This window comes from Musa acuminata, chromosome BXJ2-11, assembly GCF_036884655.1.
Source record: "Musa acuminata AAA Group cultivar baxijiao chromosome BXJ2-11, Cavendish_Baxijiao_AAA, whole genome shotgun sequence".
Taxonomy (NCBI): Eukaryota; Viridiplantae; Streptophyta; class Magnoliopsida; order Zingiberales; family Musaceae; genus Musa; species Musa acuminata.
Genome location: NC_088348.1, coordinates 1,186,534 through 1,211,229, shown reverse-complemented (window position 1 = coordinate 1,211,229; position 24,696 = coordinate 1,186,534). Strand labels below are relative to the sequence as shown.

Below are 24,696 nucleotides of genomic sequence, written 5' to 3'. Positions count from 1 at the left end.
AATTCATGGATATCGGTCAGGAGATCGTCCGCAGGCACTTCGTAATGTATTAAAATATGTTTTAATAGAAACACAATAAAAACTGATGCGGGAAACAAAATAGCCTACCTCCGATCATTGTTATCAAGAATTTCTACTTTGGCATTTCTCAGCTCAAAACTCTCGCTTTAGATGGTGTAGGAAATCCTTTTGACTTTAAAGAGTGGTTACAATAATTGGATTCAGATTAAGTTCAAAAAAATTTATATTACATGTGGTTTTGAACTCTTTTGTATTCCCACTAATTAAATTTATATTTTGGATTATAAAATTGATGAATCATGATAATTTTTAGTTAATTGGATATTTTTTGTGATATTGGAAGAATAAAGAAATAAAATATTAGAATATTAATATTATATCAAGGTAGACTCCATCTAATATATTTTTAAAAGTATTAATGCACGTATTTGATATTTATAAACACATATGATTTACATAATTTAAAAGTTATTTTATTATTTAAAAATATTATAAAAAGATTTAAATGTTTACCATTTAGAAAAGCATATGATTTAAACTATTATTTATTATTTTATAAGTAAGTATTTTTAATTTATGGTCTCAAAATTTAAATGAACATGGTTGTCCAGCATTATATTTGAAAGAATTAGAAAAAGGATATATGATTGCATCAGCTTTAAAAAAGACATAAGAAAAAAGGTTTTGTTTAAACTCTTAATTAATTCCGTATATACTATTTTCAGTGACATAATAGTTGTTTATTCAGTATGACTATCATATGGATCTTATTATTGGGGTTGTATAATGATATTTATTTGAGAAACTAGTTTCTTTTGAACTCTAACACATGGATATATGTGTTATCTATACACCATGATGTAGTCATTGATCCTAGTATGATTTTTTTGTTTTATATTTATCCTTAAAAGTCTTAGCCATACTTATTTGTAAAAAGTTAGTGATAGTATTTGCATTATAATATTTTACACTTTGATATGTGTTGTTAATTATATTTATGCTTTTATTATGAAAATATATTTATATTTATTGTGCTTCGAAAAGTATTCTTAGAAAGTCATGATTTGAAATGCACATGAAATTAATGTTTTGTAAATTTTAAAAGCATGAAAAAGTATTTGATATTTATGCACATTTCGAAGGCATGTGTTTATATAAAAAAATATATTTATTTTATTTTAAAAAAATATTTATTTATGATAAAGTTTTGATTAGCATATAAGTCACGGTGTTTACTAAGTCGCGGTTTGCTGATAAGATTATCTTTAAATTTTTTAAGTGTTAATTGGAAGATCGGTGGATCGATTATGGATTGAATTACATAATCAATCTATTAAATAGTCATGAATATCTATGCTTGAATTGACTATGGATTGAGTTGTATTATTAATGTCTTACGAGTTTGATTAATTATGAACTAAATTACATAATAATTAATCTATAAAAAACTAATTATTCTAGTTTTGACCTTGCATTCTTATAAGGAAACATATACAATGTCTTTGGCTTTTCATTGGGTTGAAAATATTAGGGTAAGTATGCTTCAAAAAATGATATAATAATTCTTTTAAGGATTATTTTTTCTTCTTTTTTTTATGAGTTAGATATATATGCAAGGTAAATCATGAGCCCATCTAGACCAAGTGACTCATTTGCATAGCATATGTCACACAATATGTTCATGTATCAAAAAGTACATTATGAATCATGTAGTAGGTCGGTACCTCCAATAAGTCATACGCTATCATCAAATAATACCCTACAATTAAAGGCATGCGACAATCTAATGAGCTAGGAGCTTACGTGCTAGCACACAATAGTATATGTAAGCTAGTTGTGTACCTTAGACATATAAAACTCGTGTTAGTTAGGGATCATAAGTCTAAAATCTCTATGTTTTTAATCGGAGCCACATGTTATGTGACAAACCTACCTATTTAGGATAGTGCATCTTGAGTGATATAGCATAGACAATTTATAATAAGTTATTAGACCACATATGGATAGTGATAACAAATGGGTAAGTGATAAGCTACTTTGACCGCCTATTCTATGTTTAGTGTGAAATCATTGTGGAAAGTCGAATAGTATCATTCATACACTCTTTACGTTAAACAAGACTTAACACAAGTGGAACGTATAGTATTATTGCTCATATACCTAAACCTATAAGAGACTATGAATTCATTTGTCATCGTGTAGATACAAGCAACAATATGGTAAAGAGCATTTATGATACATGATGTAGCTCATAGCAACATAATGAAATAACTATTCCTCGTGTTACTTGCACAAGAGATTACCTAACTATTTATGTATCTCTGATCATTTAGTCATGTAATATATAACCCTAAATATGTTAGTTTTAGTGCCACAAGATCTTGAAAAAGGATTACTAATGCATGGTATAAGAATTAGATGATACGAAGAAGAAGTGAGAGAAAAGTGATAGGGATCCCTTTACCCAAATCATATATCCGTTGTTCCTACAAATTATTTCGTAGGCTGAAGAGAATGATGTTAGCATGCAAAACAATTAGCTTGGACGTGACATGTAGTAAGTCGCATGATCCTTAAAAGCATTGCAATACGTATGCATTACATTATGTTCTATCATGGAAAAAGGATTAATTGTCATTATCTTCTCTCAAGTGATGATGTCGTTTCAACCATTCACGCACACGGAAGAACTTGTGACCATTTCCTTTGGTATTTATTATATTTAGAAACATAATGAATAGATAAAAATTCCAAAGGATCTTTAGTTATATCAAAATGACCGAAAGATATTAATCAATGCAACTAAGTAAGGTATTATTAGTGATCCATTTAATAATCTCATGGTTATTATTGATTGTCTCATGGTTATTATTGATTAAACATCACCAATCCCCTTCGAAAAGCTTCACCTATTGAGTGTAGTTGGATCCATTAAAAATAATAACATAACAATGGGTCGAGAAATATCTAATTAGGCCATATCAAAAGATAAAAAAGAGAATTTCGATGATGAAGAATAAACTTTATATTTGATTATTTTGTTTGTTGTGTACGTCACAACCCTTTTTATAGGGTCAAAATAATGAAATCAATCTCATAAATTATGAGATTTACACAAATGTAAAATCCCTTTTGTGTGGTACGAAATATGAGATATAACATCTCTTTTACATAGTAACTTTAACACCATCAATCCGATTCATTTCGATCGTAATCTCGCTTGGATCGAAATCACCTATTGAGTGTCTCGACTATGTTTGTTATCACCTGACCCGACCCGACTAAGCATAGTTTGCTACAATAAACTCGGATTCAACATAGGCCAATATGATTTTGCTATATAGTCTCGAACTAACTTAATGTGATCCCTAAAAAAGATAAATCAAAACTAGAACATAATGATCAAAATGTGTATTGTAATTTTTGAGAGTTGTGAAATAGATAAATCTATCATAAATCATTTTTATTTTTTTATTTTTTTTGTATCAAGCCCATACATATTACATGGCATATCAACAAAATGATGAAACTTCATTTGCCTACCAAATCCAACCAAAAACTATGATTTCATTCTCATAATGTATGCCATGAGTGCATGAACCTAATTATGGGTCACTACTTATCATTGTACCTCTACAAACAAGTATCTAATTCATAGTAGTACTTCTCTAAAAAGTTTAACTATCAAACACTCCTACTCTTCATGCTTAATTATTTTGTCTCCCATGTGTTGCTATTTCCCTTCTCCAAAAGAAACTGGCCATCACAAGCAAGCAACAATCAAGAAATGGCAAGTGGATTCGAGTACATGCAATCATATTACAACATGAGATTATCTGACAATGATATATCCATAAACTTCTTTATTATTATTATTATTATTATTATTATTGCTGTGTAGTCTTTGGCAAAATACATCAAAGACTACAAGCATTCCACCACCATCGATCTGACATGTGTTTGTGGCTATTCAAGTCCATTGTTCTTCAAACCGCTGAGCAAACAAAAATGTCTGTCCTGAGAGGCTTCTCGATCTCTGTGCCTCCTTGCACTTTGGAGTGAAGAAGCCTTCTTTGTGATGATTCTTGAGGAAGACATAGGAGACAGTGCTGCTTTGTGGCTGCTGTTCAATCCTCCTCCATAGCTCTTACAAGAGCCGAGTCTTCTCTTGGATGGCCTCCCAGGCTTGGCAAGATCTCCCATGCACCTCACTTTATCAAGAGATGTGAAGGACTGTGACTTCCCTTCAAAATGCTTTGACAGCCCTCTCCTATAATCCACAAATAAATTCATGAGAGCTGACACTGACTTCCTTCATCCTTGCGAGAATTGAAATGTCGATGGTTCATTCATGGTTATACAGCTTTAGAGGTCATTTATGCTGGTAGAAAGGTTGATAAGTATGCCATGATGAATGGTTTCTTGTACGGTCTCTTTAGCATGCATTATTCGTTCTCTTCAGGAGCTGACCATGATTTCTTTACCGGAGTGGAGGGTGGTGGTGGTGGTGGAACTTACTTGACAGGAAGCAATGAAATGAGGGAAGACATCTCGAAGAGAGGCCCCTCTTCGACTTGATCATCCGACGACGGCGTGCATGACGGCGGAGAGAAGGAGAAAGATGAACTCGAGGACGTCGCATCCTCCCTCGATTCCTCATCAGATTCACCCTCTTCACCACACAAGGACGAAGACATGGACTCGAGGTCTTCCTCCTCATCCATGCCCCCACGCCTGCCTTGTGGCAAGAAAGAAGCCTCCATTCCCGAACGCCTTGCTTTGTGCCTTCGCCTCCACTTCACCATGCATTTATCAACCCTCAGAGAAGCTTCGATGGAGAAGCCACCATGGGAGACAATGGGAACCTTGAGAAGTAGCTTGAACGCAGGCAAACGACGGGAGGCTTAGCTGATCTCAGGTTGATTCGGTTTTATCCTCTTGTGCTCGGGCTGTCCCCTCGCTTTCGTGCCAAGCAAGGGAGAGAGCGAATGAGGATAAGACCTCCACATCCAAAGCTTGTGGAATACTGATCCCACCAACGCCCGCTCTCTTTCCTATCGAACGATGATTTGACACGTACCCACATCCGACTCTGGATCGTTGCAGAAGCCGCATGTCATTCCGCCCCCACAAAGAACCGGTCATCATTGCTGTGTCATCGAGGAGTCAGACCATGGTTAAGTTATATGGTCCCTATAGATTATGATTACACCGGATTTCGATCATATTCGATGGTTTGACTCTAATTTAACTTTGACTCAACCTCGAGTTAATTGTTAATATCAATTTTGATTACCAATTCAATATGATTAACTCTAAACTTCGAGTTCTTTTCTAACCACAGAGAGAGAGAGAGAGAGGACTATAATTTTATGAAAGGATGATCGAGGCCTAATGGGCTAATGGGCTAAAAAGTTTGGGCTTTTTTGCCCATGTAATTGTGGGCGTATTGTGTACGGCTCTGATCGAGGCTTGTTAACGGGCTCAGACATGCAGTGGGCTACACACGTGGTAATCACACGCCATTTTACGCTTCAAGTCACGTGCTTGTCACGTTTCTTTCTCGATCGCCCTGTAGATAAAAGGAGGATGTCGCCGCCTGCCTGCCTTCTCTTCATCCGCTGTCCGCCGCCGCCGCTGACCGTTAGCGCTCCGTTCCCTCGATGGCGATCGTCCATCGCCTCCTCAGATCCGCCGCCGCTGCCTTCTCTCCGGCCGCTGCGGCGGCTAGGAGGGGGCTCTCCGCCCTGGCGGCGGAGCAGACCCTCGAGCGGAACGTGCAGTGGGTGTTCCTCGGCTGCCCCGGGGTCGGGAAGGGCACTTACGCCAGCCGGCTCTCCCAGCTCGTCGGAGTCCCCCACATCGCCACCGGTGACCTCGTCCGCGAGGAGCTCGCCTCCTCTGGCCCTCTCTCTCAACAGGTTACCTCTCAGCCTCTTCTTGCTCCCATCGACCTAAGGATTCGATGACAAGCCTCGGAGATGGTCCTTGCGAGCAAAAAAGTGGTTCGTCTAGTGCTTCTTGTTCGAATGGAAAACGATTATTATGTCCGTTTCCATTGGTACGATGCTTGGTCGAAAAGATTGTGTTAGGGTGACTGACTGTTCTGGGTAAGAACTAAGAACACAAAGCCGTGGAGTTATTCCCTTGCCCAATTCCTTCAGATACCCCTTGCCATTAATGTTGTCATGTATATTCTTAGTCCAGCAGTACAGAGGAGTATGAGAAGTGGAAGCACGGGAGGGAAATTATAAGGAAATCACGTTGTTCCGTACCAAGTCTTCAAATATCCTTCTGGATCTGATCAAAATGTAGAACGATGTGATGGCTATGATAATAGAAGGCTTGTTGTTGGCAGAATGATGGAACCATAATAGCTTGTGTTTTTCTCATTCTTGATCCGGATTATCCGAGACTTTTAGATTATCAGAGGGAAATCCTACGTAACAATTGAGGTGCTGGTTGGTTGGTGAAGTTTGATACCTTAGTCTTGGTTGATTAGAACACTCCGCTTCGTTTGTTGAGGATTGGATATCTTGTGTAAGTCTGTGGGTGGAAAGTGTTTGGGATTTTCCGAAGCATATAGATTCTATATAGTATCAGAGCAGTAATTGTCTAGTATGGCAGACAATATTGGTCCCATGGACTATCCTGCTAAATGCATAATCTAGAATTGACTATTTTATGATGAACGTGAAAAAGCTATTCTGTGTGTGACATAAGTTGCACCAGATCTTGCTCTGAATACTAGTATCAAAACAATTCTTTACTAAAGGAAGTTTTTTTCTAAACAACATCTTGGCAGACAACCCTTTCAAAAAATTAGGACTACATTTAGAAAAGGTAGTTTGCTTAATCTGTATCACTGAATTTGTCCTTTTCTTTTTGCCATAAATATGTTTTCTATATTACCCCAGCACAACAATTTGGTTGATGGTTAATTTTTTTCTCTCCTGCAGCTTGCTGAAATTGTTAATCAAGGAAAATTGGTTTCTGATGAGATCATAATAGATTTATTGTCGAAACGCCTTGAAAGGGGAGAAACAAAGGGTGAATCAGGATTTATTCTTGATGGTTTTCCACGTACAGTTGGACAAGCCGTGAGTAATCTACAAACTTGAAGCATTTGAGCAATGTTTACTGCACCTGTAGACCATGTTCTCTACCTAGGAAAGCATTATATTAGAAGTCAGTTTGTAAAAAGTGCTGTAATAACATTTGGATTGCTTTTATTTCTTTCTTAGAACCTGATTTCCCACAAGTTTACGTCATTTAATGTCTTTTCCAAATTTATCTCATTGCTTAAACTCATAATTTCTTACATATTATCTAGCCTTCTAAAATTGGTTTTCATAGTCATACGGGTAGCTCTTTGTTGTTAGTTCCTATTGCTTTTACTTTTCAATCTCTATGGACACTGTATGTGATTCCCATTTAGAGTTTGTTAGTTTGTGTTAGGTTAATTTATTTCCTTGTCATCAGGAACTATCAAGTAGTAGCTAGCCAGCCCGTACATAAACTTAGCATTATTTTTGGTATAGTTCCTCATGTAATGATAGAATGTGTCTGCTGGAAAAGAAGCAGAAATTTGGAGTGAATTAAATCCGAACTCATTGAGGTTACATCATGACTTAAGAGTGGTGAAAGAATTTATCATCTCTACAGCATAAAAGGTTCTGGTTTATCTTCGATGTTAACTTGATTAAAAAGTGTAGTTATGTATTTGAAAAAATATATATATGATAAGTTTATCTGATTTGTGATTAATCTCTCACATAAATTTTATGCCTGGTACTTTCTGTTGAATTTTTTATTCTCACCCGACAAGGTTAGGCTCCACTGTATCATATGGCATCCTTAACCTCTTGGTGAGTGAGGAGAAAGTTGCCCACCTTACCTACTAGGACTTCTAGAAAGAGAAATAAAAAGATTCTGCTCTGCTGTCTAGTTTTGTTCCATGTGCAGACTTGAGTCTGATTAGGAAAGTGATGTAAAATAACAAGAACTCACTAGCCTAACTAATTTGTCCTGTGTTATTTGGCATCCATTTCAGACTTTGGAAACTCTTTGAAGAACCACTTCAGCTTTACTGTATTTCCTCGCTTGGCTGCATGAAGAATCTGGCTACATAATTAGAGTCCATTAGTGATTGTTTAGCAAGGAGTGATGGAAATTCGTTTTGAAGAGTGGAGTAGTTTATCTTCTTAATCTATTTGAATACTGCTGTCCCTTTTCTCAGGGAACTGATCCCATTTGGAATTCTTTAAAAGGAAACAAAATGGTAGCAGCAAGACCTATATATTATGTATTTGCATCCATTTATTTCCTAATTAAAGCTTCCCAGAAATCATCTTTGTTTCTGGCAAAACCTAATCCCTAGGCCAACCATGACCAAGTTTCAACTACAAATTGACTGGATCACTAAAACTGGCTTAGCTGACCAAAACAACAAACCAAGACGTCCAATTAATAGAGAGGAGTTGAACTAGAGATGCTAGACTCTACTAAGACTGAATCCAGAAAACTCACTAGCATGCACAAAAGTAAAACCAAAGGAGACCAACAGATTGAGAGTTGCAAGTCAAGGCAGGTAACAACAGAAGCAGCTTGGGAAGAAATCGGTTGGAAGAGGGAGGACGAGGATTAGAAGCTGTTTTAGCATGTATATATGTGTGATTATGTGCACACACATGCTTGCGTGTCTTTGTGTTTGTGTGTGTTTTCTTTTTCTAGCAGGGTTACGATAGAGGTGGAAAGGGGGAGACCACCATGTGACCATGCAAGAAATGTGGCAATAAGGAACCATGTAATTTGATTCTTGACTCGATTAACATTAATTTGGCCAAAGTATGACTGGATCATTTTTCTTTGTCTTGAAGGCTATGGTAACCTGATTCTTTTGGGTGGGTCTTTGTGATGTGTTATGTTTTATGAGCCCATTTTACTAGTTTACTGTATTTGATACTAATAGGATGTGTTATAGTTCGATTCTAAATACTTCTATTTAAAACTTTTTGGGCCTTTCTTCCATTTGCCAGCAATTACATGAAACATGAGTGTTCACTGGGAGTAGAAATAACAGTAGACTTAATAGTATCCATATGAGAATTAAACAAGATCAAGTCAACCAATATATCTATTTGGTGATAGTTTTCTGTCATGTAATGGTTTTCTATATAGAGGTGGAAAGGGGGTTACGATAGAGGTGGAAAGGGGGAGACCACCATGTGACCATGCAAGAAATGGAAAGGGGGAGACCACCATGTGACCATGCAAGAAATGTGGCAATAAGGAACCATGTAATTTGATTCTTGTCTTGATTAACATTAATTTGACCAAAGTATGACTGGATCATTTTTCTTTGTCTTGAAGGCTATGGTAACCTGATTCTTTTGGGTGGGTCTTTGTGATGTGTTATGTTTTATGAGCCCATTTTACTAGTTTACTGTATTTGATACTAATAGGATGTGTTATAGTTCTATTCTAAATACTTCTATTTAAAAATTTTTGGGCCTTTCTTCCATTTGCCAGCAATTACATGAAACATGAGTGTTCACTGGGAGTAGAAATAACAGTAGACTTAATAGTATCCATATGAGAATTAAACAAGATCAAGTCAACCAATATATCTATTTGGTGATAGTTTTCTGTCATGTAATGGTTTTCTATATAGAGGAGTGCAATGCCATACTTTATTGAGATATCTAATATGCTTAGAGAAGTTTGAGACAACAGGATTTGGATGTTATAACAAGGGAAAAAAAAACAAAATGTCTATAAACTTTTAGATGGAGAGTTTTTGCTAGAAAAGTTGATCCTATTCCAGTTTGCTTCTTGCAAAATAATAGCATCTGCAATTGGGTAGACATGAAATTGTAGTAGAAGAAGAATCTTTATTCCTTCAAACTAATCATAATTTCACCTTTTGGTTCATGCTATCTTTAGCTCTAGAGTTACCAGAAATGTGATCTACGTGTAAACTAGTTGTAGTGCTTGCAATGTGTCACCGACCAAAGAGTAAAGATTGCTGTGCTGTAACATACCGCCAGGTCAGATATGAGTTGGGCTATCACATAATGGGCTATGCCATGCTGTGCCAGTGTCCTGGGCTGCTGTCATGGCATAGTTGCAGAAATGAACAGAACAGAGTATTCGCATGACATTCCTTATGTATAACCAAAATAAGATGTACTATTTAGATCAAGCTTGACTATTTTCATCCTTATATTCTGTATATATTTCTTTATTTTTCAGGAAATTTTGGAGGGTGTGACTGAAATAGATCTGGTGGTGAACCTAAAGCTCAGAGAAGATGTGTTACTTGAGAAGTGTTTGGGCAGAAGAACATGTAGTCAGTGTGGTGGGAACTTCAACATTGCTTCCATCAATGTTGATGAGGGAAATGGGAAGCCTGGAATGTATATGCCCCCCCTCCTACCTCCTGCCAACTGCATGTCAAAACTGATTACTCGTGCTGATGATACTGAGGAGGTGGTAAAGAAAAGATTGCATATCTACAATGAACTGGTAATCCTTCCCTTTTTTGTACCTTCTTTATATGTCCAAAAAAAAATCTGTTTTGTTTAAGAATTACTTATTTGCATTCGCTAATAAGTTCCTCTTAGTTTAAAAAGGTCTCCGACCAAGATTTATGAAATTTGGAACTTCATGCATTGTTCTTATAGATACAAGTTTCATTGATTCTGATGCCTGAGGAACATGAGTCGTTCGAACAGTTTAATTTTTGGTGGTAGAAGTATGAAACCATCTTATAGGTGTCTTGATTTTCAGGTTATTTTTGTCCATATAATTTACATTAATATAAATTCAAACAATTTTGTTGAGGTCCCACTAAGGTGAATGTTATGCAATTTTACATTATCTTGTGCAGCTTGCACAACAATCCTCTCACCCTTTTGACCGTTCTACAGATTTTAGAGTTGAGCTCACGGTATGGCCCTATCCATGAAAGTACCATCACCTCCATTCGACCCTTGTATCATAGAATGCCCCCTATTCAAATTCTCTTCACCTCCATTCCTTTTGATATCTCAAAGTTGGTGTCTAAACTCAAAAAATCGATGATATGCTGTACACTAAAATCAACATTCCCTAAATTAGAACATCAGTATTATGATATAGCTAGTTACCGAAGGGGAAACAAGCAACTGAGCTAGTTGGTCTGGGACTTGTTGCATCAGCTGGGTGCACTTGCACCATATGTGAGCACCGTGAGAGCCATATACAGTTGTCAGCACATGACAGTGATAGGCATGGTATGCATGGCTACGTGGAGATCCTTGTGATTGGAATATGCATGGTCTGCACAAATTTAAATAAAGTGACTTTTGGCGTGTTAACCAAAACCAAATTCCTACTTCTTAATGTTCATAAATTGGATGAAGATGCTATTTTTAATGATGAATATCCTTTTTTTACTATGAAGAAATCAATGTGACCTTATATTATGTGTTGTCGTAGTTTTTCATTTGGCCCATGATTTAAATTTAGAGCAACAAATGGTTTATGTTGGTCGTAGCTAATTTCTGACTAGCTTGTTATAGATAGTTAATTTGATATTTTCGCTATATGATAGTAAGCTTATTTCTTGTTCAAAAAATATTCTGTTCATCTTTGTACTTCCTATTCTAATTTCCCTTCTAATTTGTCTTTGTGCTGTTGGCAATATACCCATATTGAATGGGATGATTTTGCAAAGCAATTTGGAATTAGAAAGTCTAACGAAGGCAAGCAGTATAAAGATTGAAGCACTAGAAAATTGGTATTACCGAAGAATTGGCTTCCAGCTATGGATTTCATTCATCTAATGGCTTCAGCTTTTAAATATTTGGGTGACTGGGTAAAAAGAATGATCTTATTCTTTCTTACTTCTTTAGCAGCACTTGGAGTGCCTTGAAAACCCTGCATAGGTCATCTTGAAAGCTGGTTTCACAGTGTAGGATTAGATACTAAGAGAAACATTTTGTAGGATTCACTTATTTTGGCAGTTTTTCTTGAATTGATATTCACTGTTTTTATGTTGTGATGTAGAAATTTGAGTCATAAATATGTCAGTGGTATCAATTATGACATCAAAATGACAGAAGGTTTGCCATTGTCAAAATAGTTTATTAAAAAAGAAGTACGATGTTGAATAAGAGTTTGAGAAACAGAACTAATAAACTGCAAAGCGAAGGGTTAACAAAATCTACTCTTCTGAATCAACTTGGGGCTAAAGGATGATGTTTGATTGGTAACTCTTGGTTTCTTAATCAGACATATGTTGAAAAGCTTGTTTTTAATTCTAGTTATACAAAAATCTTGAGCAGTTTTTCTTCTTTCATATACTGTCATAAAATAGTAATATTGATGTTTTTGTTTCTCATGAAATTTATTATGGGAAAAGTGCTGGCACCTTTAGCTTAGAAATGGTTGGTTCTGCAGAGTCGACCGGTGGAAGAGTTCTACCGCAAGCGAGGCAAGCTTTTAGAGTTTGATTTACCAGGGGGAATCCCAGAATCTTGGCCGAAGCTGTTGCAAGCACTGAACATCGAAGACCACGAAGACAAGCAATGTGCAGTTGCATAGTCTTGAACCTCCAAGAGTGTTGAGACACTTTGTGGTGATTAGCACATTCTTTCAATAAAAGATAATGAACTCAGCCCATCAATCAAAGGGGCGAGGAACTGTTACAGGTTTGTCCTACTGTTGGAGGTGTGCTCCCTGTAGGATGGTGGATCTATTTTATTTCTATTGATTGATAAAGTCAAAACAAGAGGTTACTAGGAGGCATTTTTGAACCGAGTTCTTATACCTTTGACAGGGTTTTGTATTGTTGCTTATAGGAATTATCACAAGCCAAAGCAGGTTTCGTGACTCATGGCATTGAAACTTTGATCTCCATGTTGGGAACATTTATGATGGTACAACTCTTTTTTTTTTTTTTGTCATGTCATTCACTGGTGGATTCCGCTTTAATTTTAGTTGAAGCTTTACATATTTGTCTCTTATGGAAAACAGATGCTTTCCGCGATGCCAAATTAATGATAGATGGATACTAAATTAATGACAGTTTATATTGTAGTGTAAAGAGAACTCCTTGGACTGCCATCTTCCAAGAAGAGTAAAAAGCCACTCTGAGATGAAGTTTGACCTTCTTAAAATTGAAGGACAAATGCGACATGATATCGCTGCAACTTCCAGTTTGGGTTCAGGAATTGCAGTTATTACAGACCGAAGAACCATTCAATGGTCATTTGAGACAACGAGACACTACGAACAAACAGAAAGTAGCAACAATGGCAACTATAACAAGCGAGTGAATCAACTGGCCGAATCAGCAAAGAACCTTCAAACACGATGTTACTTCTTCAGACCGAGTGGTTCCACAGTAGCTTCAATGTGGCGAGCATCGGGATTTCGCCTTCCCTGCACAAGTATGGAAATCATACACAAATGTTGAGAGATGGCTGACATCGAACAAGCAGTCGCAGCCATCAATCAAAGCTGTGTATATGTCGGAATCAGAACCTTTCTTGCTTTAGCAGAAGAATGCTTTCTTTCCTGTTTTATCTTCAGATAGTCGAGAACAAGCTTCTTACAGGCATTAGCCTCTGCTTTCGATAGACCCTTCGGCAGGCAGTCATTATCCTTCGATTAGCTTCATAGAGAGAGAGAGAGAGAGAGAAAGAGAGAGAGAAGGAACTCTGAGATCGGTTACCTGCTCTTGGAGTTGGCGACGTTCGTCCTTGCACAGCTGTAACCGATCGATGATCCCCCTGCTCACATCATTCACCTGCTCATCCTGTTGCACTCGACAGAAGTCAGAATCGCCAAGAACAAGATGAGATAAATTAAGAAACGCAGGAAACATAATCACAAACCCTCGGATCTTGGAAGCCTGTTGTTGGAGACGGCGGTGCGTTGCTTGTGAGATCTTGGAGCCAGCAGCGTTCCCCTTGGCAGAGGAGGAGTCGGTCTTGCAAGCTCCAGGCAGAAGGGATCCCATCTTGGTTGGCGCCGTACTTGAACCCGACGTCGGGGACGCTCTGCGAGTACTTGGAGATGTCGCTGCCTTCATCCTATTATGACCGCAACAACGAAAGAATGAAATCAAGAAAGAAAGCACCAAAAGAACAAGAGATGAAAGATAGGATTAATGTGGAGAGAGAGAGAGAGAGAGAGAGAGGGCTTGGTGTATGCACCTTGGATGCAGTGGCATCCGTTGCTGCCTTTGATTTCTGCACCTTGGAAGCAGAGGGATCCATTGCTGTGTTGATCGGCAGCTTGGAAACCAGAGGGCGGAGCCTGGGAGAGGGGGCTGAGTTGGGGAAGTTAGGGAGGCGGTCGCTGGTCTTTTATAGGCTGCTGACCAGCTGTGAATACGATATACCGGAAGTTACGTGTCCATCAAGATTCGTGCTATTGACAGATCTAGGACCCGCCGAGCCCTTCATCAAAGATGCCCTTCTCACAACTGTGAAACCGACGTTTCTTGACCCCAACCGCTTCTCTGCCCGCAGCCTGTCGAAGACCTCCTCTTCCTCCAATCTCCCAATTCAACCTCTCTTTCTCTCTCTCTCTCTCTCTCTCATCTTTCAGCTCTGTTGCTGCGAGATCAGCGGTAAGCTCCATGTTCTTTACTTCTTCTCCCGTTTCTCTGTTTGTTTCGTGGCATCACCTGCTACTTCCTTCTTTTGTTTGGCTACTAGCAAAGGAAGACACCGGCGCATCCATGGGGAACAGCAACAGCAGCGTGGAAGAGGAGAAGATGTTGAACCACCACCTCGACTTGTGCACTGATCTGCTCCGTGATCTGAAAAGCAGGCTCTCTGAGGCTGAAAGCGAAGGGGACGCAAAATTCAAGAAGCGCTTAAAAAGGGACAAGGTCCGCACTCTTTTCTCGTCCTATGACTCTGGTTCTCGGCTGTGTCTTGAGATCTTTCTCGGCTTCATGATTCTCCTTGCATCTCTATCGTAATAGGAGAAATATATGATGACTGCTGGGAAGTTGTGTGATTGCACCGAGGAGTACGAAAAGATGGAAGCGGCGTACGATGGTTTGCGGAGGCACAAAGCTGCAATGGAAGCAGAGGTTGAAGTCTTGACAATTGCATCAAACATGACTTCAGTTTCTTTACTTTCAGTTCAGATCTTGTATTGATATGGAATTTTCTGCACGCTTAGGCTGCGAGATTGGAGGAAGAGATACGGTCTCTGGAAAAAGGAAAGAGAGACGATGGTGACGAGGTATGAGGCAATTCTTGCATGGATTTAGCAAAACTTCAAATTGTTGGTCTGAATTCATCAATTATGTCCAAATTTCCCTTTTCTTTCTCTTATAATCTGTAAATTTCTTTAGGCTGCTGATGAGGACAAGCCCGACGAGGATCCTTCATCAGGTGATATGAAGTAGTAGCAGAGAGTCTTCTCTTTTTTCTTGGATCATTAAATAATTATGTGATCCTGGATATTATTAGTGAATCAGTGAGCATTTTGATGTTAGACTGAATGACATGCGAATGTTATGGTTGCTTTTACCACAGGCTGCATCATTAGCTGAAAAGGTTACGACCATTGCAATGGAGCTGAAGAGGTCTGAGAGTTCACCTCACGAAAGGCCAAGACATTCTTTGAAGGAGGTTCTTGAAACGGTGATTGATGGATACACCGATTGTAATGAACAAAAGACGGTGATGTCTTTCTGTACATATGACAAACTAAATGCAATAAATTGGGAGCCAAAACTTTTATATGGAATTTTCCCTGGAAATTTTGGAATACCAATGTGTTTACACATGATTAAATTGTTTCGATTTTTTCGAGTATCATAATATATTCATTCACGTTGAACTTGTGCATAATTCCTGGACATGTTGCATACAGTTGAACGGGGATTTTATATATAATTGACGACGACTTAATCCACACACAGTTGGCGAGTCCCGCATGAGCCGGTACTAAGCCGAGACCAATGGAGGGCATCGAGATTTCATCCAATTGTTGTAACGTTCGCTCCCCATTACACTGCGTAGCATCAGACTGTGAGGGACCCACAGATAGTGGGCTGAGCATATGACCGTGGATTGGCAGGAAAGTTAGAATTGGAGCATTTTATTTAAAAGCATTTCCGAATAGGATCCTCCAACCTACATAGAATAATCGGACGGATCCGCTGACCGACGGCATTAATTTGGAAGCAGGGAGGAGGGGTTCGATGGTCGCCTCAAGGTCTCTGCGCGGCGGCGGCCATGACGTCTTCGCCTCCACCGGCTCCCGGCGGCTACGCCTTCCTGGACGCCGCCACGCTTCGCCGCGTCCTGCCCCTCTCCGCCCTCATCCCCCATTTCCGCTCCTCCCTCCCCGCCCTCTCTGCCGCCGTCCACTCCCCTCCCCGCAGCGCCTTCCCCCTCCCCTCCTCCCCGTCCGACTCCCTCCTCCTCATGCCCTCTTGGTCCTCAGATCCCTCCCTCCCCTACATCGGCGTCAAGATCGTCACCTCCTTTCCCGGCAACTCCGCCCTCCACCGCCTTCCCGGCGTCCACGCCTCCTACTCCCTCTTCCACGCCGCCACCGGCGTCCCCCTTGTCGCCCTAGACGGCTTACGGCTCACCCTCCTCCGCACCGCCTCCGTCTCCGCCCTTGCTGCCTCCCTCCTCGCCCGCCGCGACGCCCGCGTCCTCGTCATGGCCGGCGCCGGCTCCCTCGCTCCTTTCCTCATCGCTGCCCACCGCCTCGTCCGCCCCGGCATCGACCGGGTCATCGTCTGGAATCGGACCCCCGACAAAGCTCGGATCTTGGCGCGGAGTCTGCAAGAAGAGGAGGGCGGGGCGGATGAAGCCGTGACCTTTGAGTACGCGGAGAACTTGGAAGAGGTGGTCGGGCTGGCGGACGTGGTGACCTGCGCCACGAGCTCGGAGAGCCCCATCATCCGAGGGGCGAAGCTGAAGCCCGGGGCGCATCTGGATCTAGTGGGTTCGTTTAGCCCTCGGATGCGGGAGTGCGACGATGAGGCGCTGGCTCGGGGAAGGGTTTTTGTGGATTTCGAGGTGGCCATGGAGGAGGCGGGGGAGTTGGTCGGCGCGTTCGACAGAGGTGTCATCTCGCCGGCGGATGTGGCTGGTACGCTGGTGGAGTTGGTTGGTGGGGCAAAGTCTGGGCGGAGGAGCGACGATCAGTTGACCGTGTTCAAATCTGTGGGAACCGCAGTCGTCGACCTCCTTGCTGCTCAACTGGCGTATGAGAACTTTTTGCAAGGTACGACCATTTCGATATACATACTTGTGTTCTTCATCGTAATATTCATTTAGCGCTTGCCGATCGATTGCTATGTGAAGACGTCTTGCATCATAGAACTTTTGCATGTTTCAATCTGCTTGTGTCATTGCCTTCTTCTTTGCATTATGTGTTCTTGATATGCGCAAAATTTTGCCTCTTTTTTATATTTTTTTTATCGAACAGGACTCAATATTTTTTTCTTCTTTCTTCCCCCACTTTTATTATGCATCCATCTTTGACATTGTTGTATACTAAATCTAGGTTTTCATCTGCTTATTCGTGAATATAGAAGAATATACCCTTAATGGTTTTAATTAACACCAAATTTACGTCATCTGTCATTTTGTTTGTTTGGTACATTAACGTGGTTGAGCCTTTAACTTCCTCGAAGATATATAGGGCGATTTCTTAGTAAATGTTATCTTTTCTTTCCCAAAGAACGTCTCAGTTTTTTCTGCAGAGTAAATAACAAAAGTAATTTCAACTACTTTTTATCTTTTTCCTTCTTTCCCTTACTCTTCAAACTCATTCAATTAAATTAACCCATTAAATTGAATCGATTCAAAATAAACAATATCAAATATAATATTATTATATATATTTTATATTAATAATTAACAAATACTTATATAAAACTATCTTAAATAAATAATAAATAAAATAAATTTAATTTTAAACTTTTAGAAAAATCTTAAGAATGATTTTCAAAGGCCTAAATGTACATAAAGTGTAACTCAAGTTTTTTAATCCAAAAAATATTAAAATTTTCATGAAACCTTGAAAATGACTAGGGAGGCCCAAAATGATCATTTCTTCGATTTTAGACCATTAAAGGATCTATTTTTAGTTAGTTCAACCTTAAAAGATAAAAAAAAAATACTTTTATTTTTGGTCAATTTAAGCTGAAATTATATTTTTTTTGGTTAAATTCTCATGAAACCTTGAAAATATCTTATGAAGCCCTAAATTATTTTTTATTTTTGGGCCCTGAAAAGTTTTAGTTTTCAGTTAATTTAGCCCTTAAAGGACTAAAGTTTTTATTTTTATTTTTGGCCAATTTAAGGTGAATCTAGAATCAATTTGGGTAAAAAATAGCTTGAATATTATTAGTATCGATTTTAGTAAGTTTTGAGATAAATTAAATTTTTTGGACCTTGAGTTATATTATTTTTGAACAGGTTTACACTATATTTGAACTTTATTTAACAATGATTGTTGTTTCGAGTACCATATCTATTTTAGTGATCTAGTCAAACCTTGCCCTTACTGATCAATACTTTTATATCATGTGTTAATACATCGGTATATACTAATGTTTTGAAGAGAAAGAAAAGAAGAGGAAGGGATATGGAGGAAGACGAGGAAGAGGAAGGAGGAAGTAAGAAGATGGTGGAGGAAGAGGAAAAAGGAGAAAGAGAAAGAAAGAGTAAGAGAAGAGGTGCACCCAGTAGGTGACTATGTGCACAATGATGGTCTGTAGTGAGGTTGTGCAATGTGTCATCCTTTTAAAAGGCGATTTGGACAAAGGGCATGGTCGTGGTATGCAGTGAGATCGGACCATGTTAGAATTCTAAACCATATGGATCATTGTTTCCTTTTTGTATGGGCAAACTAAGTTGCCCCAAAGGGGGGTGGTTCGAGCGAAACATCACTCGTTTCTATTCAAAAACAATTAACTGAGATTTTTTATCCATAAATATCAAAATTTTTATTCAAACCTTAGGAATATCTAGGGAAGCCCTAAATGACCATTTTTTCCTTTTTTTAATTATTAAAGGACCTATTTTCACTTAATTCAACCTTAAAATTTTCTATTTTTTATTGTTGGCCAATTTAAGCTAAAATTATAAGTTTTTGTCCAATATTTTCATAAAATCTTGGAAATATATGATGATGCAGTAAATGATCATTTTTAATTTTTTGGGTCTTTAAATGTCTTATATTTAATTAATTTAATCCTTAAAAGATGAAATTTTTATTTTTTTTATTTTTGCCTAATTTGAAGTGAACCATGAATCAATTTGAGTTAAAAACCACTTAAATGTTATCAGATATGATTTTATGAAATTTAAAAAAATAAAATTTTTTGACCCTAAGCTACACTACTTTTTAATGGGGTTGACATTATTTTTATGGTCATATTCAAATATAGTGTAAATGAGGTTTTTTAATCAAAAATACTAAAATTTTCATGAAATCTTGGAAATACCTAAGGAAGCTTAATGACCACTCTTTCTATTTCTGGGACCTATATTCAGTTAATTGAACCTTAAAAGGTGAATTTTTTTAATTTTTATCATTTTTAGTTTATTTAAGCTAAAATTATAACTTTTTGACCAAAATTTTTATGAAACCTTGGAAGTATCTGATGAAGCCCTAAATGACAAATATTTCTATTTTTGGACCTTTTAAAGTCTTATTTTCAGTTAATTTAGTCCTTAAAAGATTGATTTTTTATTTTTTTTTATTTTTTGATTAATTTAAGGTGAATCTAAAATCAATTTGGTCAAAAATTACTTGAATATTATCAAAATAATTTGTGAAGTTAAAAAAAAAAAAAAAAATTTGGACTTGAGTAACACTGTTTTTTAATAAGGGGATGCAAAAAATAGTGTAGCCTATTTAAGAGTAGTGTAATCGAAGTTATCTATCCAAAAACTTCAAAATTTTAATGAAACCTTGGAATGCCTGGACAAGCCCTAAATAACCACTTTCTCTATTTTTGGACCAGTAAAGGATCTATTTTCAATTAATTCAACCTTAAAAGCTGATTTTTTTTTATTTTTTGGACTAATTTAAGCTGAAATTATAACTTTTTTGTCAAAATTTTATTGAAGCCTAAATCCAATGACAGAGGTACATAAATCTTGAAGGATGATTTATTTGGTAAAGTGGAAAAGTTTCTGATAGGGAACATTTGATGACAAGATATGGCAGGGGATCTATGTTTTTTCCCTTCCAAATTCTACTAAGCCTCCTTGAACATTGTTATTATTCCTTGATAATTGCTACTAATTGCCTTGCTGTTCATCTCCATTGTGATCTCTGTTGTGATCCCCATTGCCTACCAATGATGCCTCACCGTTTTTGTTTATAATCACTGTAAATACAATATTATGCTATACAAATAATCTGTCTCAAGCCAGCAAATGATATTATGGTAACAATAGTGGCTACTGGTATCTTGGTTAAGTTTAAGGAGCCTGAAACATTTCATTTTTCTTATGGTTACCAACGATCAACATTGAGTCATTGAACACGGGAAAATTTTTTGACTTCATTTGTTCGGTGCATCTCTTGTGGATGATGGATTGATTTGCCCTGAATCTATATTACAATGGTACATATATTCTCTACAAATATTTTTTTTAGGGTTCATTTTCTAAACTTATATTATAACTGTTCAGTGCATCATTTATGTTGTAGTGACTTGTACTAAATGGACTTAAGAAACCAAAAATGAAAGCTAGTGGTAGGTCACCTCAAGAAGGTATCTAGTTTATTTATTCCAGTGGAGTGTTCTTCTCAGGTGGTCCTGAGGGTGACTTAATTTGAATATTGATGGTTTTTTTTCTTCATCTAATCATTAGAATATCTTTCTTTACATATTCTGTCATTTCAATCATATGCATACAATATTATTTTATGTTCCTTACATTTCTTGGCTTATGTCACAGAATCATCATAATCTGATCTATTGAAGAGTCGAAGTTTGATCGAACATGGCTTGAATTGGCGCATGCCTCATCGATACGGCACAAATTATATCATGGACTGAGGTCATGCAAAAAAAATGTACCATGTAACTAGAAATTGCATAGGTTGTTTTCATAAATAAATTATTAGTAAATAAAAGCAATATGAGAGTAATTTGTCAAAGAAGAACATGATGCTTTAGTCAAAACTTGAAGGTTTGGCCTTTTATTATATGCAGAAGAAAAGCCTGTTAAATGGTAGGTAGCAATGTGATTGTTCAATAGCTTTTTGCAGAAGTGAGTATAACTCATCTTTTGCAGATGCTAATTTCTTGATCTCATCACATCATTTTACTCAGTAAAAAGATTAGTACTAGCTAGTGCTCCTCCGCTTGTTTCTATCAGATAGGAAGCTGTAAGCAGTGAAAAACTCCACGAGTTTCTCTGTGGTCATACCATGCAGGCCAGGAAATCACTATAGTTGAGTTACATGGTGGACTGAATTGAGAGATTTTGGTTGAATAAATGATCCTTCCTTCGTTTTGGAAGCTTATAGTGTGTTCTTATGCTAACCTCCAGAGGAAGTGGGATAGAGGAAGAGTAGATCTCGTGGAGGGGATAATTTGTAATCGAATTGAATTGCCCATTAATCTTCTTGGAATATGTTGGTAACCGATGGTAATCGATCTGAACTAACCCTTTATCTCTTTGAAATAACCGATCTGAACCATCCCTTAATCTTTTCGAAATATTCCTATGAATATTTCGTAGGGGAGGTTAATCCATAACTAATATGAACTACCTTTTGGTCACCTTGGGAGGTGTCTTGACAACTCTGCAGCTCGACAGCTTGGTAGCTCGGAGTTCTACGGCTTAGAGTTTTGGCGGCTTGGAGATTGTCCCGAGTCCCCTTTTACATCTCAATCCTTTATGGATTAGAGAACATTGGTCATGATAGAGTACTAGTATAGTGAATGGTGGTCGGTTGGTCTTATATTCCCTATTAATATTATACATTGAGTTTACTATGTAAAGGACTGGTACCACCTATACCTCTATCGGTATACAACCTCGGAGATGTCGTACCACCTAAGCCCAAGTAGTGGTACCGTACGGACCTATTACGAGATTGTCCAAGGGCTAATACCTTATTTAAAAATTTTAATAATCCTAAATTCATAAAAAATAAAAATAAACAAATGATACTAAATATCTTATATTTATGTGATAGTATTTTTGAAGAAATTTGGATTCGTTTGATGAAAATTCAACACTCTTAGATTTGATCACAAATTCAATCCAAAACTATCCTATTTAAAAAATTAATCATCCTAAATTCATAAAAAAATAAAAAAAATGATACTAAATATATTATAATTATGTTTTAGTAGTTTCGAAGAAGTTTAGATACGCTTAGTAAATTTTGAAAGAGTTATACTTGAATTACATGAATTACACTGGTTTAGATATTCAATAAAAAAATTTATATTATATTCTATGAATCAATAAAAATAGAAAAAGTGATATTAAATATCTTAGAAACATATGTAAGTAGTTTAGGATAAGTGTAGATTGGTTCGGAAGAAATAACTCGAGTTACACTTGCATTACACTCAATAATAGATTTAATCTAAAAATACCTTATTTGAAAACTTAAATCATAAGAAAATAAAAAATGATACTAAATATCTTAATCGTGTGCTAGTAGTTGTGAAGAAGTTTGGATATGTTTGATGAAATTTGAAGGGGTTACATTTGATCCCCATTCATTCAAAAATATCTTATTCTATTCTATTAATCACCATAAAATTATTAAAAAATGATACTAAATATATTAGAATCATGTGTTAATAGTTTTGAACAAGTTTAGATCAATTTATTAAAAATTAACTCGAGTTACACTTAATTGCATATTCAATCCAAAAATATCATATTTAAAAATTAATCTCTTTATATAATTAAAAAAAGAGTAAAGTGATATTAAATAGCTTAAAATCATATCCTATTAGTCCTAGATAAGCTTAGATTGACTTGATGAAAATTAACTCATGTTACACTCGATCGTAGATTGAATTAAAAAATATCTTATCTAAAAAATTAAATACCCTAAATTCATAAAAAAAATTGAGAAAGTGATACTAAACATCTTAGCATCTTATCCTAATAGAAGCTTATCCTAATAGAAGTTTTGATTGGTTTTGTGAAAATTAATTGAAGTTATACTTGATTACAGAATCAATGATATGCCCACGACGCAGTGATATCACCCATACCTGTAATAATATATTGCTTAGGGGTAGTGGTACTGTCTTGCCCTGGTGATGGTACCGTCTAGCCCTGGTCTATTTTTTTTTTTATTTTTTATAATAAACATCCTATTTGTTTAAAAAAAAAAAGAAAGTGTCCAACTAATCATCTTATAAACATGTGCTAATATTTCGCAAGTGTTTCGATAGGTTTAGTGGAATTTCAATATTATACTTAAATTACACTCGAGGTCAACTTACTCGTATATTCAATCAAAAAATACGTTGTTTCGAAAATTAATTATCTTAAATTAATTAATTTAGTAAACATCATAACCACATATATAACATTATTATGATGATAATAAGAATATATAACTCCAGGTACCAACATAAATATACATTACTGTATATCATAGGCACAAACCATATATATATATATATATATATATATATATATATATATATATATATATATATATATATATATATATATATATATATATTACACCAATTGTAATATTCCAATTAGTTTGATGAACAAGACGAGTATATTATTATTTATTTCAACTTAAGTTAAACAAAGTTAATAGACCAGTTAACTCATATTTATCTCAACTTAAGTATTTTGACTAGTGATTTAGGTTAAACAAAGTTGATATACTAGTTAAATTATCAAACCCAAGTTATGACATTTGGTATCTAATATTTGAGCATGATGAGAGGGCTCGAGTAAGAAAGAGCTACCGATGAAGGGAGTTAAAAGACTAGTTACGTTGAGCTAATAACATTTTTAATCAATTTTAAAACTCGATCAATAAATCAACATATATCTGAAACTCAATTGATCAAGTTAAAATTGCAAACAAAGAGAATAAAATTAAATCACAAAGACATAGAGACAAACAAATTTAGTATCCCTTTTTTTTCAATGAGTGAAAATCAACTATCATTGTTATAGCTTTTTCCATTTAAAGGCTGAGGAGATAACTTTTATACTCTCTTTTTACGTAAGATCTTTAATCTCTTATAATTTAAAATTATAATCAAACTCAATAAAATGATGTTGACTCTCATATTTTGATGATGAAATCAATTGATAAGTTTATTGATTAATATGCTTTTGAGATAAAAAATACTTTGCTATGTTATGTTGGAATAGATGTTATGTTGGAATTGATTAATAAAATACTATCACATACAGTAAATTATCGAAATAGGAGAATTAGATGTTATGTTGGAAAAAATATCATATCAAAAATTAAATGTTGAACTAGAAGTTTGATCAATGTGCTAAAGATTAAACTTCATGCTATAAGTTCAAACATCGTACCAAAAAAATCAAGTATCGTGCCAAATGATGGGATGTCGATGAAAATTTTGATATATCGATAGAGTATATCAAAAGAAAGAACAATGCTCAGAGAGAAAAATTCAAGAGCCAAACCAACCTATGA

At 36.5% G+C, this 24,696-nt stretch overlaps 3 protein-coding genes and 1 long non-coding RNA gene across 4 annotated transcripts; 3 read left to right on the top strand and 1 right to left on the bottom strand.

The window, feature by feature from the left end:
• Positions 1–3,801: 3,801 nt before the first annotated feature.
• LOC135627696 (uncharacterized) lies at positions 3,802–5,062 on the bottom strand. The gene is made up of 2 exons (XR_010492673.1): positions 4,540–5,062; positions 3,802–4,291 (listed from the first exon to the last, which is right to left on the bottom strand). It is a non-coding gene; the product is annotated as an uncharacterized LOC135627696 (long non-coding RNA).
• Positions 5,063–5,622: 560 nt separating this feature from the next.
• Positions 5,623–12,901, top strand: LOC135627695 (probable adenylate kinase 1, chloroplastic). Its single transcript, XM_065133875.1, has 4 exons — positions 5,623–5,942; positions 6,981–7,121; positions 10,276–10,548; positions 12,466–12,901. The coding sequence occupies exons 1-4, from the start codon at positions 5,685–5,687 to the stop codon at positions 12,607–12,609; spliced, it is 816 nt and encodes a 271-aa protein (XP_064989947.1). The 5' UTR covers positions 5,623–5,684; the 3' UTR covers positions 12,610–12,901.
• Positions 12,902–14,131: 1,230 nt separating this feature from the next.
• LOC135627693 (uncharacterized) lies at positions 14,132–15,775 on the top strand. The gene is made up of 6 exons (XM_065133874.1): positions 14,132–14,644; positions 14,733–14,908; positions 15,005–15,115; positions 15,208–15,270; positions 15,383–15,422; positions 15,567–15,775. The coding sequence occupies exons 1-6, from the start codon at positions 14,164–14,166 to the stop codon at positions 15,581–15,583; spliced, it is 888 nt and encodes a 295-aa protein (XP_064989946.1). The 5' UTR covers positions 14,132–14,163; the 3' UTR covers positions 15,584–15,775.
• Positions 15,776–16,197: 422 nt separating this feature from the next.
• On the top strand, positions 16,198–21,225 carry LOC103970150 (protein SAR DEFICIENT 4). Its single transcript, XM_009383812.3, has 2 exons — positions 16,198–17,277; positions 20,976–21,225. Exons 1-2 carry the CDS (start codon positions 16,272–16,274, stop codon positions 20,984–20,986), a joined length of 1,017 nt encoding a protein of 338 aa, XP_009382087.2. The 5' UTR covers positions 16,198–16,271; the 3' UTR covers positions 20,987–21,225.
• Positions 21,226–24,696: the final 3,471 nt, after the last annotated feature.